Source organism: Hemiscyllium ocellatum, chromosome 12 (assembly GCF_020745735.1).
Source record: "Hemiscyllium ocellatum isolate sHemOce1 chromosome 12, sHemOce1.pat.X.cur, whole genome shotgun sequence".
Classification (NCBI taxonomy): Eukaryota; Metazoa; Chordata; class Chondrichthyes; order Orectolobiformes; family Hemiscylliidae; genus Hemiscyllium; species Hemiscyllium ocellatum.
The window spans coordinates 62,839,256-62,858,698 of record NC_083412.1 but is presented as its reverse complement, the minus strand read 5'-3'; the positions used below and the strand labels follow the sequence as shown (position 1 = coordinate 62,858,698).

The following is a 19,443-nucleotide window of genomic DNA, read 5'->3' as shown; positions in this document are numbered from 1 at the left end:
AACTAACATCCAAAACAATATCTAAACAAGACAGTCATCAAATCCAACCAGATTTTTGAGTCCAAGCAATTAATTGAAGTTATATGATTTCCCATAAGTATCTTTTAAAAATATCCAATGTGTTCTTGTATTGATATTTTTAAAATCAAAAGGTCCAAGAATTCATAGAACTTGAAGTAAAAGCCATTTTCCATAATGCTTCAAAATTCACATTTTCAAAAGAATATGAAGTGCTTGTAATAATAACTCATCTAGGGTTACTTTCCTTTGTTGGACTATGTTGTGCAAGATTATTTAAGAAACTTTGATAGGTAACTAATGAAGGACCTGTCCCAAGCAGTCAAATAATTAAAACATATTTTAAGCAGGTTGATACGTTAAAAATGATGTATCATTTTTTATTCTTTGGGGTGTAATCCATCGTGCATGAACAGTATTGAAGAGAATCAACTCAGAGCTTTTCCTCTGTACATCATGTTCATGTTCATGTTACAGTCTAAATACTGCCCCCTACTGTGGAAGACAATGTTGTTTTCTACCTTTCTCTGATCAGCAAATAATTTCAAATTCTGCCAGCAACACATCACAATCCTTCTACAAATTCTGCCTGACCACAAATATGTCAAAAGCTGAAACGTATAGATTGGCTCTTTACATAGTCTGTAAATAGCTTTAGTATAATCCATCTTATTTCATCATTTCTGCTGTTTCAGATCTTATGATCTAGTTAAAACCAATGGGATTTAAAGAAAGGTTCAAACATTCAATGTTAACTGAAATAAATTATCCATGGTTTAATACAAATAAATGTTACTATACAAGAAACAAGACACAGCTAAATAATCACTGTTTTAGGTAAATAGTTAGATTTAATACTCAAAAAAAAATAAACACATTCACATATGTTTCAGACTAAAATTCTCAATGGAACCTCTCTTTTCTCCTCATGGCTTACCCCAAATGGTCTTTGACTATTTATCCGGATTTTGAAGGTTTCTGCACTTCCTGGGGTTAAACCACAATGCCACAGTTCTCTGGAATTCATTTAGATTTCTCCTTAGTGTTCTTGCTATTCTCAAAGGTCTGAAATTTCATGGGGATCCTTGTATTAGATAATATCTGAGGAGTTCTTCAGTTTCTGTTGAAAACCTCTTTACTTTGGAATTCTTAGCTTAAATGTAGGCTTCACTGCATTTTTGCTTAATGCCTTGACCTCAGAAATATTTCTGATTTCTGATAGACCTTTTCCTTCTAGTTAACAGCTGCTTTTCAGCTCTTAGTGGATTCTTTGGTTTTCTGAACGCTGAACTCAGGTCTTACACAAAAGAACTCGGATGCTTTCAGCTCCAATACTAAAGGTTTTCTGGAAAAAAACTCCCATAGACAGCTTTCCACAATTCAAACTGAGATTCCACCCTTAGTTACTCATCTGAATGACAACAAAGGATATTTAAGCTGCCTGACAGATTTTTAGGTTAATTAACTTTTCAGAAGACATTTGGAAAATATGGCTTGTACACTAGTTGACCAACTTTTGCATTCTGGCACTGCAGCAGCATATTGATAGCAGTGTCTCCATGATCATGCATGTTCAGCAAGTTAGGGTGCATAAAGGGAATGAGCTATGTGGACCAATCTGGTTGATTAATATGCAGACTTTGCAAGATGCAGCAACCTCTGTTTCTTATACTGCACATTATCAGGTAGCCCTTCAGTACTGCTTGAAGCATTACGATTGAATTTCATAGTCAATTAGTTTTCATTGTGAATCTCTTTGTATTAAATTAGGGTATTTCTGCAGAATGAAGGAACAAGGGTTGTTTAGTTAAAAAATAACAATTTGTATTTAGATATAAATATTAATACTGTAAAACAAATGTAGTAAAACATTCCAAAATGCTTCATAGGAACATATACCAAAAAAAAAGAATAATATGCTTATTCTAACATCATAAAAGCAAGCAATCCCAATCCTTTATGCACCTTTTGGCGATATTACTAGTACATATGAACAAGCATACAAGGAACAATGGACACTCATCTGAGGTTGCTCTACCATACAATAAGATCATGGCTGATTTGATTTTAACCTCAACTCCACACTTCTGCAACTCCTGATAATCTTTCATCTCTTTGGTAATGAAGAATATCCCTACCTCTGACATAAAAAAATTTGAAGATTCTACATCCACTGGCATTTGAAGAAGAGAATTTCAAAGACTGAGAGAACTAAGGGTCATATTTAAAAATAAAAGGTTGCCCATTTAACCTTTTATTTTTAAATATGACCCCTAGTTCTAGATTCTTCCACAAGAGGAAACATGCATCCTCTTGAAGTCCATGCTGTTGGAAAGTTTTTTGTCCAATATGCCTACTACTATACAATATAGTTCCAATGCTAGAACTAATCTTTGAAGTCACTCTCCGACCTCCAATTTTCAGTTTTGTTCTAAAAATGTTGTCACTTCTTTTCATGCAATTCCAATACTTTCTTGCAATTCATAATTCTTCAATCAATGTTCTGCCTATTCCACACCTCTGAAATGGCCTAATTCAGTCTTGTGACTGAGGTGTAATGTTTCTCCTCAGTTTTCATACATTCTCTCCAGTCTTTTACACATTTAACTTGCTTTTCTGATGCTGTTTCTCCTTCCTTTGTGGAAAAAGGTGTAATGCCCTGACTTGGTTTCAGGCTTACCTATGCAGTAGGTAGACAGTTGGAGTCATACCTGCCACTTAGGAAAATGGTTGTAATTGTTGGAGGTCAGTCATCTCTGCTCCAGGATATCTCTACAAGATGAATGTACAATAGATCAGCACCACTGTGACTCCTCAGATACGAAGTAGTCCATTTTCAAATTCAACAAGTCCTGGATAATATCCAAGTTTAGGCTTAAAAGTGATAAATAACATTTGCAGCACAAAAACGCCAGGCACTGACCATCTCCAATAAAAGACAATCTAATTACCACCCTTTGACATTCAATGGCATTACCATCACTGAATCCCCCACTGTCAGCATCCTGGGGGTTATCATTGACCAGAAACTCAAATGGACTTGCCATATAAATACATTGGCTCCAACATCAGGTCGGATACTAAGAATACTGCAGTGAGTAATTCACTTCCTGACTCCCCAAAGCCAATCCATCATCTACATGGTACAAGTCAGGAGTGTGATGGAATACATCCCATTTGCCTGAATAAGTACAGCACCAATAACACTCAAGAAGGTTGACACCATCCAGGAAATGCAACCAGTTTGATTGGTTCTATGTTCACAAACATCTACTCCCACCATGACTAATGATCAGTAATACCAGTGTGCATTGTCTACCGGATGCACTACAGAAATTCACCCAAGATCTTTGGACATCACTTTCCAACTCCACAACCACAGACAAGGGCAGCAGATACATAGGAAAACCTCCACCTGTAAATACCCCTCCAAACCATTCACCATCCTGACTTGGAAACACAGAGGAATCTCGATTATCCGAACGAGTCGGGCAGGCAGTATTTCTTTCAGATAATTGATTATTTGGATAATCATTTTGACCTTAAACAAGTGAAGCCATACTGATCTAATGCTATGGTCTACCGGAAAGTTTGTTTAAATCTATAATTGTGATTCTACTATTTAAACAAACTAATCTTTGCATTCTGCAAATTGCAGGTTATGAAATCCCAGCATTAAGCAAGGTCCCAAACAGCTTTTACAATCACAAGAGCATTTGTCGGTTTCTGCTGAACTCAGTGTTGTGACAGAAAGACAGAAGCATCGTCTTGCGCATGTGTTTACTTTCTTTGCCATTTGTTTTCATGAACAGACTGATAAAGTGATGGAAATGAAGCACTTACTTTTGCAAAGGGCTGTGTGACTAACCCTTACGCTAAAAAAAGTGCAGTCGCTGTTGCTTGGAGTGCTTGTGTTTCTTTTTTTTTGCCAGTGTTTTCACATGTTCATCAGTACAGTTATTCTGAATTTACTGACCTCCTTGATGTAATGTTTTAATGGGTCCTTAAACTCTTGTTCAGATAATCCAAAATTTGGATAACCAAGGTTTCTCTGTATATTGCCACTCCTTCAGTGTGGCTGGGTCAAATACTCAAATTTCCTTCCTAAGGACATTATTGGTGAATCCACAACACTTGGGGCTGTATCAGTTTGGAAAACAGCTCATCACCACCTTTGCAAGGGTAACTCAGGTTGGACAATAAATGCTGGTCCAGCCAGCAATATCCACATCCCATGAGTGAATTAAAAAAAGGACAAAAAAATAACCTTCAATGGCTTCTTTATTGCTCCCACACCAATATCTCTCAAATCCCTGAAGGCATGAATTCTAGTCTCTTCTTATTTCTTATTTACATACTGCTCCTCAGTGATCAACAATATACATGTTCAAAATGTTTGCCAATGCCGTTGGGATCTGTCACACCACCCCTCCAATGCATCTGCATTATCAGACTGCATGCCAAATGTACAATCCTTGATGAATTTCAATTTCCTCCAGTTAATGAGACTGAATTGATTGAATTTGATTCCCACTGCAAGTTTCTTTTCCTCAATATCCATTTCATTTCTCTTCCTGACCATTGTTTGAGGCTGAACCAGACTATTCAGGTCTTTGAGTTCAACTTTTAATCTCATAACCTGCCCATCACAAAAATTGCTGAATGTGTCAATAATTTTGTCCACCTTTGTGGTCTCTAATGATTTGTCTGTTAAAATGCTTTGTTGGCTGGATTTACATCTTCCATAAAGTTGAACTCATCCAAAATTCTGCGATGGCATCCTTGCTAGCAGTAAATCTCAGCTATCACTCCTGTCTTCACTGACTTTCTCTAATTCCTATTCAACCAATACCATGTTTTTGAAATAAAAACAAAGTTCTGGGATTAAGTATAATACATCTGGCAGAGAAACAAGGCTGGATTAGAAAATTCCCAGCTCAGTTGCAAGCCTCAGGGAAAATGTGCCTGAATAGGCAAGATTTCATTCCAAAATAGCAGAAAGATGATTGAGTGCACACTGGAGTCAGGCCCACCATTCTGGGAGATAGTTTAGAGACAGTTACACTGCTTGCCAAGTGATGAGGACTGGTCAATAAATCCACCTTGGATTTGTCCCAGTTGTTTTATTTAATATCAGGCCTTGTAGCCTCCAACCTTGACAATCCAACACCAACCACAGATATTCCCTGCCAACTCATTCTTGGCCATGCCTCTCACTGATCTGGCCTCAGCATATGAACTCAGTTATTGACTTAATCTTTGGCTCATATCAGAAGGTAGATCAATGACACATTCTAACGTGTATAGTAAAATGCAGTATTTGCATACATCCCTGTATTATAATGATCATATACAATGTGGTTGCAGTCATTCCCTCCTAATCAGTACACCCAATCCTGTAAAGCACCTTATCAATAATGGGCATCCCCATGGTTAACCTCAGCTTCATATTGTTTAACAGGCACTATAGACTCATAGAATCTCTACAGTGTGGAAATAGGCCTTTTGGCCCAACAAATCCACACCGACCCTATGAAGAGTCACTGACCCTACCCTATTACTCTACATTTACTGCTAACCTACACACCCCTGAACATGATGGACAATTTAGTGTGGCCAATTCACTTAACCTGCACATCTTTGGACAGTGGGAGGAAACCAGAGCACCCAGAGGAAACCCACGCAGACATGGGGAGAATGCACAAACTCCACACAGACTGGCGAGGCTGGAATCGAATCTGGGTCCCTGGCACTGTGAGGCAGCAGTGCTAACCACTGAGCCACTGTGCTGCCCTGAAGTTCAAAGGGCAATTAGGGATGGGCAATACTTGCTCCCACAGCTAAAGATGCTCTTATTCCACGTATGAATAAAAGAAGTGCATAACCAAATTCAGAACTTCGCCTTCCCCAAATAGTTTCCCGACCACTTCCTCTACCCTATGTCCCACATAGTTCTACATGTCCAGCAGATAGAACACAACTGTGAAGAAGGCCTTGGAAGCTTTCTATGCATCATATTCAGTCACATTCAAGTTAATTGCTATACTCCATGGAGCCTCTCAGGCAGGCTTTATCTGGAAAGATAATTTGAATTCTGTTATTTATTTTATCTCAGGTGATGCCTTTATCAAATTCAATTATTCCTCTTATATTTCCCACTGTCCTAATTATGTGTGTAAAAATACAAAAGACATTTAATTCAAACTAGATGCTATAAGATTTGTAATATTGATTTCTGTTACAAGGTCAGTTATAAAGTGTTAAAGTCATACAACTATTTCTACTTCAGCAGTTTGTGGTTAATGGGCTGTGAACAATCTATTTTTTTTCAGGAAGTATATGACGATGCTGCTCCTTTAACAAATTTATGTTGTCTTTGGTTTTTTTGCAAATGGGTCGTAAAGGCAGAGATGTCGATACATCTGAATTGGCTACTTTAGTAATGGCTAACAGATATCGCCCAAGTCAACAGTCAGAGGAAGCCTTTAGGGTTTTAAAAACACAGTTGTGCAAAGAAAGGGAAGTGGCCAGTTGTCCCAGCTCAGGTTTTTTTTCTAGTTTGGTTTAATTTAAAACTGCTGGTCAAAGAAAGCTGCTGGGAAAAAAAGGTTCCCGGATTCAACAGAGATTTTCTGGCTGACTCTTTCTCTGGTATGTCTCCTGTAAGAAACTGTGTTTGATCTTTCCTTTTTTGACAAGGGGGTGTTTATGGGGATGTTGCAGGAAATTGGAATAGCATTATTAAGTTACAATAGAGTTGCTTTGGTTTTCAGATAGGTTAAGTTATTCTATAGGGCTTATTCCTGCTGATGGGCTTTTGCCCAAAACATCGATTTTCCTGCTCCTCGGATGCTGCCTGACCTGCTGTGCTTTTCTAGCCCCACACTCTCGACTCTAACCTCCAGCATCTGCAGTCCTCATTTTTGCCTCAGTTATTCCATATTCTGTTTTCTTTTGTTCGTGTTTCATTTGGTAGTCTGTAAACAAATGGCATTTTGCTAAAACTGAGTGGTCTGACCAACTGCATAACTCCTGGAATATCCACCTTAAACCTGCTTAAAACAACTAGAAATGTTAAGGTCTGGGCTACCTTCTTGAAATGTTTTGTGGGGGGGGGGGGCGGGGGGGGAGGGTTCGGGGTGCCTGGTCCATAAGACATAAACAAAGTCATTTTCCTAAAGCTAGTTAACTTCACATCTAGGTCTAAATGCTATATCTTTAATACTTTTATTAAGCATTGGTTATATGTATTTTTTTTATGTTGAAACCTAACCTTTTGATTCAGAAAGATCTTGAACTAGAACCTTTTTTTAATGTTCTAAGTAACTTTAAAGAAACACTATAATTTTAGCTGTCATTTTGATAGCTGCTTTGGGAATTACATTACATCTTGCACCTGGTGTTCATCTATTTACTGGGATAATTATCCTTTCATTAATGAAGTTTGGGGTTGGTCACCTGTCTGTATGCTAGCATACTCTTATTAAAAGCTGTCTGGAATTGCGTACTTATGGCCTTGGAGTAGGTTCATTCAAAGATGTTGTCATTTTGTTTAATTAAAGGCTGGAACAGACTACAGAGGAACCTTGATTATCCAAAGGACACAGGGTGGGAGTATTTCACTAGGTTAATCGAATACTGGATAATCGAATACCGGATAACACAGTTAGCTAAGCATTGGGACCTTGTGATCTTATTTGGATAATCTGAAAGATGGCTAATTGAATGCTTGATAATTGAGGTTCCTCTGTATTAGTCTTGTTTATCACCCCTTAGCCATCTTGTGTTTTAATTCCAAGACAGGCTGCCTCTTTTTGTTGTCAGCCATTTTGTATAAGGAAACATGGGCCAATTTGTTATAAGCAGGCACAGGTCATTCCCCCCAATGGGTGAATTCCATTCGCTGCACTCACGTTGATTATATTATTTTAGAGCATGTGCTCAATCTCTTTTTGAACCTGTGTTACCTTTAGAGGGTTAAGACTATAAGGATGTTGCTTAATTGTAATAACGTTTCCTATGTCTATGCCATGCATATTTAGATTAGATGATTAGTGTGGAAAAAGGGCCTTTGGCCCAACCAGTCCACACTGACCACCCGAAGAGTAACCCACCCAGACTAATGCATCTAACACTATGGGCAATTTACCTGACCTGCACATCTTTGGATTTTGGGAGAAAACCGGAGCACCCGGAGGAAACCCATGCAGACACGGGGAGTATGTGCAAACTCCACACAAACAGTTGCCCCAGGCCTGAATCGAACCTGGGACTAACCACTGAGCCACCGTGCCGCCCACTTTGATTAGTACTCCCCCGTTTATTCACACATATTTCCACATGTGATTGTAATAACTCTTTCAGGCCATTTCAATTTGCCTCTGAAAGGTAACTCAATAAGTTATCCCATTATTTTCAGAACTTCCTCATTGCCCAATTTAATTTGTGGAATGTCCAATTTAGAATTATCTGAACTTAGTTCTTTACCTTGTGTTGTAAAGTAAAGCATTCTCCGTTTGCTTTCCTTTCCTATCAAAATATCTTTTGAGCATGACATATTCTATGAGATTTGTTTTATCTGTTGTTCTTATCAAATAATTCACCTCATTCAATTGCCTTTCGATTTGAATAAATCTTTAAAGGTTCACTACCACTGGGAGTAACATTTTGCTCCACTCGCAAAATTATGAATTTTTGATTTCTTGACTGCTTCCTGTTTCATCACATCCTGTGTTACTTTTAAATACTGTCTAGCTAACTCATCCCCTCTATTTAATTTTTCCCTAAAATTTGACACATGTCATCTTTGAACTCTGACTTACCAATTTTCCTTTAATTAATTTCAGTGGTCCTCTCACCTCATGTCCAAAAACTAATTCAAAAGGACTGAATTTGGTTGATTCATTAGGCACATCCCTAATTGTAAAAAAAAGTACAAATGGAATTTATTTTTCCCAATCCTCTAGGTAGTCTTGAATATAAGACCTCAACATGGTCTTTAACGTCTATTGCCACTGTTAAAGCTCCCTGCAATTCTGGATGGTATGCCATGGAATTGAATTGTTTTATTCATAAACTATCCATAATTTCCATAAATAATTTTGATATAAAATGTGACTCTTGATCCAACTGTTTTTCTGTGGGTAGAAAAAGATTTTAGTAATGCTTCTGCAATTCTTTTAGCCATGATCATGCGTAATGGATAGGAGTCTGGAAACCTGGTAAACACATCCATTATGTAGAGTAAAAAGTGAGGACTGCAGATGCTGGAGATCAGAGCTGAAAATGTGTTGCTGGTTAAAGCACAGCAGGTCAGGAAATTCGATGTTTCGGGCCAGAGCCCTTCATCAGGAATGAGGAGAGTGTGCCAGGCAGGCTAAGATAAAAGGTAGGGAGGAGGGGCTTGGGGGAGGGGCGATGGAGATGTGATAGGTGGAAGGAGGTCAAGGTGAGGGTAATAGGCCGGAGTGGGGTGGGGGCGGAGAGGTCAGGAAGAAGATTGCAGGTTAGGAGGGCGGTGCTGAGTTCGAGGGAATCGACTGAGACAAGGTGGGGGGAGGGGAAATGAGGAAACTGGAGAAATCTGAGTTCATCCTTTATGGTCAAGCATAAGACGCTCTTAGAGAGACTATTATTTTGGAGGAGTTTAAAAAAATCACTTCCTGAAGTGGTGAGACCTCATGGAGAAGAGCAGAGCATTAAGACTGCAAAACTAGCAGCAGAAAGTTTAGCAATCTCAATTATTCTGATTACATTCCAGGCAATTGTAAATGTAGAGCTATTGCTGCAATTATTTGCCCTTTCTCACAGACACAGGCAACACCAACTTCAAGTTGCTTGCCAATCCTGAGAGCTTCTTCAACCCCCAGAAAACTCGTAGCAACTGAAAAAGTCATTATTACACAAGGTACACCTTGTTTAAACCAAACAAATGCAACAGCTGAAAAAAAACCAACACTCACCACTCACTGCCTTTGACTCAAATAATCCTAAACCCAATCTGGAATTAGAGATTTTGATCCCTACAAGAGCCTCCAGTTTGTTATGAACCTGAACAAACCCCTTCAAAATATATTAAGAAGGTAACCTTGACCCTAACTTTTTTTTAATTTTAGAGGCTAGTGTAAGGCATTGCATTCCAGATTAAATTCGAACTCAGCAAAAAGCACTTTATTTTTACATCACAGCTAAAATACTGACAAAATAAAAATAAAAGAACTGGCTAACCAAAATAATACATATATTAACTACTACTAATTAACTGTCTCAATATAGTAACAGCCCATAAACACATCCTTGGCAAAGGCAAATTCTGTACAAAAGATTGTCTCACATGTAATGCTTGCAGCAGGAAGCGAACCCCAGCTTTTACCTGTAACAGAGAGAGGAATAAGAGCTCCCGCATGCAGCTTCAAAGTCCCAGCAACTGCAGAAAGCTAAAACTAAAAATCTCGGTTCTGTGGGAGTTTGACTCTACTTTTCAGGCTGCTTCTGCTGTTCCAACTGTAAAATAAAAACCAAGTCTTCTCATGCTGTTTAACTTATTGGCTTTGAGCAGACTGCCTGTACCTCGGTCTCAACCTTTCTTCATTAAAAAAAAGGATAAAATACACCTCTTAAAACCATAGTATCATCACAGTCTCCACTTTCCCTTCTGACACCTCACAACTTGGCTTCTTTGTCTACCAAAAGACTATCAATTCAATCATCCAGCTACCACTGTATTTTCTCTATCTCTAGATGTCGCCTCCTACATATAGATGCAGTAAAGCCTCCTACTTTTATATTTCATTCCCATTGCAACAAATGTCAACATTTCCCTGACTTTCCTAATTATGTACCAGAACATCAAGTCCTGCAATCCTACTCTATTTTAAGTAATATACTGCCTTTCTCTTCCTCCTGCCAAAAAGGAAAAGTTCACATTTCCCACATTATATTCCACCTTCCAAATTTTGCCCATTCACTTAACCTATCTATATCACTTTGTAAACCTCCTCTTGATGGCTTACTTTCTTAATTATCTTGGTTTGATGATGAATTTAAGTCATTGATAAGGATTATAAATAATTGTGGTTGCAGCACTAATCCCTTTAACATTTCACAAGTTACAGTTTGACAACCTTAAAAAGATCCATTTATTCCTATTGTCTGCTTTCAGTCAGTAAAATAATCCTTTCTCCATGTTAATATGTTACATTATTCACTATATGTTATTGTGTAATGTAATATCTTTGAAATTGAACCTTATCAAAGGCCTCTTGCAAATCCAAGTACATTACAATCATCCACCTTGCTTGCTGGATCCTCAAAAATTCTAATAAATTTGTTAAACACAAAATTAAAGTTTAATGCCATTCAAGTATTTTATCCCCAATAAAATCAAACATTTCTATTCATGGACTAATATCAAAAACAGCTAATCCCTTAATAACCTTGAGGAAGTGTTGAACGGTGAGTTTACAGTAACCTCCCACCCCAGCCCTAATTGTAACAATGTCGTAGAAGCAGTTAAGCCCTCGTCTTTATGTTAACCAATGACTATTGAAATTCGAGGTACAAATTGACATTATCCAGCTTCTAGAGCATCTGTGTGTCCACCATGAAGTTGTAGAACACACTCTACTAGTTAAGGATATTCTTTGAATGAAAATGAATCTACTCATTCTGTGCACTGTGTTTAAATGGACCAGTTAGGATAGGCCTGTATGCATCATGCCTTGCCTGCTTTGGTGAAAATGGCAACTTTCAGAAACGGGACTTCCTGAGTCAGGCACTGCCTGCAATCTTTAAAGGAGAATTCTGCATTCTTGTGAAATCAACCCAACATTTCAAATTGAACATTACTTATCTTTTGTAACATTTGACTCAAAATGCAAACTCAATTTCTCTTACCACAATCACAACAGAGATTAGTAAACATTTTGTAAAAGTACAGAAATTAGACATGCCAGTTACTTGTTAAAAGAGCCACAAGCTCCAGTGGCATAATTGGTCAGTACACTGTACTTATATGACAGTGTAGAGGCTTGTGAAATGCTGAGGTTGTGAGTTCAAGCCTCAGATAGCACAGTTTTGAACCAGTAAGCTGTGCACTGTCAGAAAGGAGAGATCACATCAGGAGTAAGACAGTCTGAATGAGAACGTACTCAAGGGAATTTGGAGACAGAGTGGGAATTCGGTGCAGAAGGGAAGAGTCCTTTATTCTTCCTTTTTGTTTGGCTCATAGTTGGAAAGGTCATTTTACAGGATAAACTGAAGCCTGGGTTTGGCGCCGCAGCACAAAACAAAGAGTGATATCACAGGAAAACTGTAAGTTCATTGGTTAGTAATAGCTATTTATTTATTGTAAATTACTTTAAGATTGAAGATAAATAGGGGAAATATTTACAGGTTAAAAACTAAAAGACCATTATGAAATCTGTAAAACAAAATTAAGAACTAAGTAAATAAAATAAAGATGCAGGACCAGGCAATGTGCTGTAAGTGCATGATGTGGGAACTGGTGGTGGACTGCATTGTTTTTCATAGTGACCACATCTGTAGCAAGTTTTGGTTGCTTGAAGAACTTCTTTGATCACCCTTATTTTATCTTCTGAAGTGCGATCTGACTTATAGCCCAAGTAGGTCACTTTGGGCACGGGAACACACATTTTTCCCTCCTGAGGTGTACACTCACCTTGGAGAAACATTTATGTACTATGTCCAAGTTCTCTAAATGTTCTTTATTGGTCTTCCTGGTTATTGGTACGTCATCCAGATAAATGGCACCTTGAGATAGACCTTGTAAAATACTCTCCAATCTGCTGGAAATTGGCAGTCTCGTATATTGGTCCAAATCCAATTGGGCGGCACGGTGGCACAGTGGTTAGCACTGCTGCCTCACAGCGCCTGTAGACCCAGGTTCAATTCCCGACTCAGGCGACTGACTGTGTGGAGTTTGCACGTTCTCCCCGTGTCTGCGTGGGTTTCCTCCGGGTGCTCCGGTTTCCTCCCACAGTCACAAAGATGTGCGGGTCAGGTGAATTGGCCAAGCTAAATTGCCCGTAGTGTTAGGTAAGGGGTAAATGTAGGGGTATGGGTGGGTTGCGCTTCGGCGGGTTGGTGTGGACTTGTTGGGCCGAAGGGCCTGTTTCCACACTGTAAGTCTAATCTAATCTAATCCTTATGGATAGCAATTGTAGCATACTTCTGTGAATCCTCATCTAATCGCAAATGCAGGTATGCACAGCTCGCGTCCAGCTTTATGAAGGTAGCCCCACCTCCACCAGCTTTGTGTATGCCAAGGAGTCAGCAGCAAAAAGAAGTTTATCATTTGTTTGAAGTCCCCCCAAAGGCAAACCTACCCATTGGACTTCACATTAGTACAACTGGCACTGCCCATTCCACAAACTGGATGGATTTGATGATTCCTTCACTCTCTAGCTTTCTGATTTCTGCCTCTACATTTGCACATAAGGCAAATGGCACTGTGCAGGCCTTGCAGAATTGTGAATTTGCTTCCTGGTCCACATGCAAGGTGGCCTTGACCCCTTTGATAGTCCATAGACTTTCTGTAAAACTTCCAGATATTTAATTAGGACTTCACTCAGGCAGGTATTTTTTAATTCAAACATGCTAAGCCAATTAAGTTGAATCCTTCCTGACTAAATTCAAGGCATCTAGCTTGGGCCTGACCCTTTTACTATAACCAGAGGTAACTGAATCAGCTGCTTCTCAGAAAAGACTGGAACCAAAGTTGTACCCTTAATCGGTAGGGGTTCTCCCGTAAAGTTTTTTTAGCCTGGCTGAGGTCTTATGTAAACTTAAGGGTTGGAGTCCAGAACGAATTTTGCTAAAGACTGGTTCTGCAATCTGTGATATTGCCACACCAGTGTCGATCTCCATTAAAATGGGTGACCATTTAATCAGATTTTTATTTTGATTGGTTCTGATTTGGATGTTGCTAGGCAATTTAATTGTTCCAAACCAGCTGTAGGTGGACTTTCCAGGGTGTGCACTCTTGTGGATACTGCCCTATGAGTTCCCTTAGTCAATTCAGCCTTAATGGGACTCTTTTGCTGTCTTCAGTTCGCACACCGGCAGCAAGTATAATGGCATGCTGGCCTGGATCCTCAAGAAAATATTAACCATTCGGCCAAGGCTTGGGTTTGTTTTAGGATTTTGTTGTGGGCTGACCTAGAGCCCTCAGTTTAGAATATGTCTTGTGTGAGGTTATTCCTGCACTCAAATGGTGTTCCCAAGCTCAGTCGGAATTCTGTTGGATTACCCCATAATGCATAAGCTCCACTTCCGAATTTTCCAATGATAAAGACAGTTGTAATGTCTGACTAAAGTCCAATTGGTGCTGTTGCATGGTTACATCATTAATCCCACACATGAAATGATCTCTCAGTATCTTATTTAGGATTCAATCAAAATCACATGCCTCTGCCAGTGTCAAAAATCCCAACACAGAATACCCTAACTTTTGAACTGCTGAGTAAAACCAAAAGCATCTCAGAATTAAAGGAGGTTTGGTGGTGGTGGTGGTGGTGGGTGGTGGTGGTGGGTGGGGGTGGGGGGGGGGGGGAGGGTCATAACATTTCTTAGCTAACTCTTGAAGGGTTTTAGCATCTAGTGGCCTCACAGAAACTTAGGTTCCTAATAACTGAAGAAACTACGGATCCACAAGCTTTCAGGAGAATTACTCCTGAAGTTACTTACCGAGAAAAATTAATGTACTCTTCCCACAAACTGGGCCCAGTCTTTGGTGGTAGGATCAAATGAGTCAAGCTTCCCAAATAGTGGCTTGATGCCAAAAGTGCTTACCCCAACACAAAGACGGTTGTTGCTAGCGAATCTCTTCAGGAGCATATTTTTCTCTCATTGCCACTGAAATAACTCCATGAAGGCTGGCATCTTGTAATTAAGTCACCCTTTTTTTTCACATGTGCATAGTAAATGTCACTGACATAGTTGGCTCAGAGCTGGTTCCTTGAGTGAATGGAACTCCTCATGCTCCTATTTATATCTGTCAGTCAGAACTCCCTGACTGGACCAGATTTACAGCTCCAATTAGGGAACTCAGATTCTATGAGCTCCATCTGACTGACCTCATTCCAATCACTACATTTACAGTCCTGGAGACCTGCAAACTTCTGAGAGGATGCATTATTACCAACTGGGGAAGATTAAAAGAGAAAATAGAAAATAAAAAGTTTCAGAAACTAAATTTTATGAAGCATTTTTGGGTAAGATTGTTCTTTATGTGGCTGTTTCTGCACTCGCTGTAAGCAAGAGAATCCAGTAGTGTAACAAAATTAGAATTAAAAACTCAGCATGTCGAGTAATACCTGTGTAGAGAAAGCAGAGTTAATGTTTTGAGTCCAGTGACCCGACCTCAGTCCCTGGACTTGAAAAGTTAAGTCTGCTTTCTCTTCACAGATATTGCCAGATCTGCTGAGTTTCTCCAGCAATTTCTGATTTTATCTCAGATCTTTAGCATTCAGAGTTCGTTGTTTTCATATTGGTGCAGCAATGAATTGAAATGGTGCAATTGAAATCTCTTGAATTACCGGACATACAGATGAATTGAGGATAAGGATTGGACAAGGACAAAAATCATTGAAAATACTATGTAACATTCAGATAATAAAGTGCCATCGTTCACATAGCAGAGTTGCATTTCAACGTTAATGCACTATTTCAATCTCTGAAAACTATTTATCACATTGATTTTCCTTCTGTCATGCCAAATTAAGTTCCAAGATGATTGGTCCAAAGAGATAACAGCAGTAAGTATTGATAAAAAAAAGTACTGATGTGTCAGGAAATAATTGAAAGGCTGTGCAAAAAAAATTAAACAAACAAAAATAGCAATAGCAGCAGTTGAGAAGAATTACACCAAAGCAACCACAAAACCTGATCCAACCAAATTTAGCAAATTCGTTTGTGATTGTTGAAAAACTGTTTTTACAATAGTTAGTACTTTACACAGGTAGTCTTAAAGATGCAAATAAACACAAATGATGGGACTTACCTATATCTACACGTCTTATGATCTACTTTTAGGATTGGTTTACATGGTTCAGGCTTTTTTCCATCCCGTTGGACTTTTCCTATTCAACAAAAGATCAAGATACAAAAAACATACTATAACTATAAATAAATAAATAAGAAATATTTCTTCTTCTAGGGAGGCAGTCTTTCACAGAAACTAACATAATACTGGCATGGACACAAATAATTCTAGTATTTAGACCTGTTCAAATTGGCTGTTCTTGACATCTGATTTGAATTTGTTATTTTTATTTATTTTTGGGTTTATGCCCTATCTTTTCAAGGAGGAGGATGTGCTGTCGCTGGGAATAAGGCAACAACAGATCAGTACATAAAGCACATGATGAAGCAAAGCCCTACTTTGTATTTTCCTGTTACAAAATCCATCCAAAATCAATTAAACGTATGGTCTGAGGTAGTGGATGTGTAAACTGTAAGAGCAGACAAGATACTTGATCTTTGTTTTGTTTTCACTGCATGTTCACTTTGCTTGGCATTTTGTTACTGTTTAACAGCAAAATGAAAATGTACTATGTCTCAAGGAAATTGGAACTAAATTTAATTTAATATTGATTTCCATCCCTCTTCTTGGTTTACCATGCAAATGTTTAGTCCATAAGACAACTTTATCTTTATAATTTCACACAACATATCAATATTATCTATAATGCATGTGGAATTTTCTAAGTTAATAGTTGTGGCTATCTTGTAAGAAAGTATACACGAGTTAATAATCACAGTCCAAATCTGGCCTACCACTTTTAATTTTTACAGCTTCATGTAAACATTCCTTTTTGCATCAGTTCAATCTCTTTTCACATTTCCTTCTCTCTAAATATTAGATTCTCACCACCTTTCTTGGCTTCTTACTAATTCTTGCATTTGCTATCATCTTCATCATGCTCCCGAATTTATATAGTTCTCAAATGGATCCTTGCTTTATTTGTTGCAGTTCCTATCAGGTAATTCAGTTGATGGTTTTATATTTGCACCTTACCGTTAAGAGAATTCACATTTAAGGACTGCATGTGCTCTGTGTACAAAATCCTGAGACTCCAGTTGACATGTGGTTTGATTTGAGTCTACAAGCCGGGCACACACAAATCAATTGGTGCGCTGCAATTCCTGCATCATATCTTGTAACATGTTTTACTATTTTAAATATACTATTGACAGTGTTAATCAAACCCTGATGAAGAATTATTCATTTAAGTTTCTAAAATTCATTCACAGGACATGGGCATTGCTATTGCCTATCCCTAGTTGCTGTTCAGAAGATAGTGGTGAACTACCTTCTTGAACTGTTTCAGTCCATATGTTGTAATTATTAGACCATTAACACTAACATGATATGGTGAACACTAGTTGAAAACATCAATTCAATCAATCCTGTCATGCTTGAATGGTCAGTAAGCAAGTTAATCCACAGGTGAAACACATGGTTGTCAGTTTTAAATTGTGCTAAAGTGCACAAGATAATTCTTGATATTTTTGTTCATTACTGTGCCAGAGACCAATAGACAAATTCCTATGGAAAGGATAATTTAACTCACTTGAGAAAGGCAAGTGATCAGTGTGTAGATTGATAGTAAGCATGGAAAGAATTGTCAGAATGTCTACAAAATTCCCTCGTCTAAGGGACATTGAATTCTACTAAAATGCCTGCTAAGTGTTTAAGCTGCATTCAGGACTTTGGTTTGTAGATGTTGGTTAGTTGGTTTCTGAATGTCTGATACAGAAAAGAAAGCCATTAAAATCTGCTTTGCAAATGGTAATAAAGGTCTATATAAATGTATCACATTAGGGTGTTACAGCTGTTGAAAAGCTAAAAGATCCCAAACATATGAACAACATTAGAAGACTAAGTCAGAGTCAGATTAAAAATTCATATGACTAAAATTCATGTCATTTAGACAGAGGTCTGTAAAATCCGTAAACTACATTGTGAGCAGACGCAGAGAAAAGGGATCAAGGTGATTTTTCTGGTAGGGAACTAGCAAGCAAAGTTGTTAAGTTGATGACTGCATTCACCTATACAAAAGGTTTCCAGAAAGGCTTGCTCTTCAAATCGAAGACTTTTGGAGTCAAAAAACTACCAAGTCTGGACACAGGTGTGAAGCAAAGTTGACAGTTTAACAAAACTTACAGTCCAAAGCATGAATTCAACAGTTGTAACAATTACTAAGAATATCCAAAGTTACAAGATATGTGGAAAATATGGTCTTTTGCAATGTCCCAAGGAAATGCCCAGATAATAATCAGTTTTGCAAGGTATGTGACAGAACAGAACATTTGCAGAGGCATTGTGCAAGAGCAAAGAATTATGTTGTTACAAACAGCCATGCACTGACCGAAAGAAAGTGCACAAAGGAGATCTTCAAGTTACAATAAAGATCATTTGGATCCCACCGGGGCAGAAAATAGAGTCATCAATGATCTGGAATCCAAGAATATACACAATGAGAGAAATGGTGGTGAATACATGATTCATTGATTAACACTGCAAATCCCATGGAAACTAGCAATGTCATCACATTGTCTAAGTGTGTGAAAAATTTCAAATTGACTGTCCTCAGAAAATTATTTGCAATGGTTAAAATTGACATGGGGCATGGTTATATGCAAATTCATAAAACATGCACTCACAAAGATAGGAAGTGAGGACAAAATCTGCAAATATAAAACTTTTAGCATACTATGGTTCACCTATTTTAGTTGAAGGATAGAGTCATAGAGTCCTACAACACAAGGACAGGCCCTTTGGCCCAACCAAAATGCCCATCTACTGGCACCATCCCCCACCTTTTCCTCCGCTACATCAATGACTGTCTCGTCCTCCCACAAGGAGGTTGAACAGTTCATCCACTTTACTAACACCTTCCACCCCGATCTCAAATTTACCTGGACCATCTCAGGCTCCTCCCTCCCCTTCCTAGACCTCTCCATTTCTATCTCAGACGACCGACTCAACATGGACATTTACTATAAACCGACCGACTCCCACAGCTACATAGATTACACCTCCTCCCACCCTGCCCCCTATAAAAACGCCATCCCATATTCCCAATTTCTTCACCTCTGCCGCATCTGCTCCCAGGAGGACCAATTCCAATACCGAACAAGCCAGATGGCCTCCTTCTTCAAAGACCGCAATTTCCCCTTTGACGTGGTTGACGATGCTCTCCACCGCATCTCCTCCACTTCCCGCTCCTCTGCCCTTGAATCCCACCCATCTAATCACCACCAGACAGAACCCCACTGGTCCTCACCTACCATCCCACCAACCTCCAGATACATTGTATCATCCTTCGTCATTTCTGCCACCTCCAAACAGACCCCACCACCAAGGATATATTTCCCTCTCCTCCCCAATCAGCGTTCCGG

General features: G+C 38.7%; 1 protein-coding gene across 1 annotated transcript in view; it reads right to left on the bottom strand.

Annotated features, from left to right (window-relative positions):
- Positions 1 to 19,443, bottom strand: part of stxbp5l (syntaxin binding protein 5L) — a 512,076-nt gene that overhangs the window by 219,967 nt on the left and 272,666 nt on the right. The window contains exon 9 of the mRNA XM_060832791.1: positions 16,040 to 16,118. Coding sequence (XP_060688774.1) covers positions 16,040 to 16,118 — 79 coding nt within the window. The remainder of the gene's footprint in view (positions 1 to 16,039; positions 16,119 to 19,443) is intronic.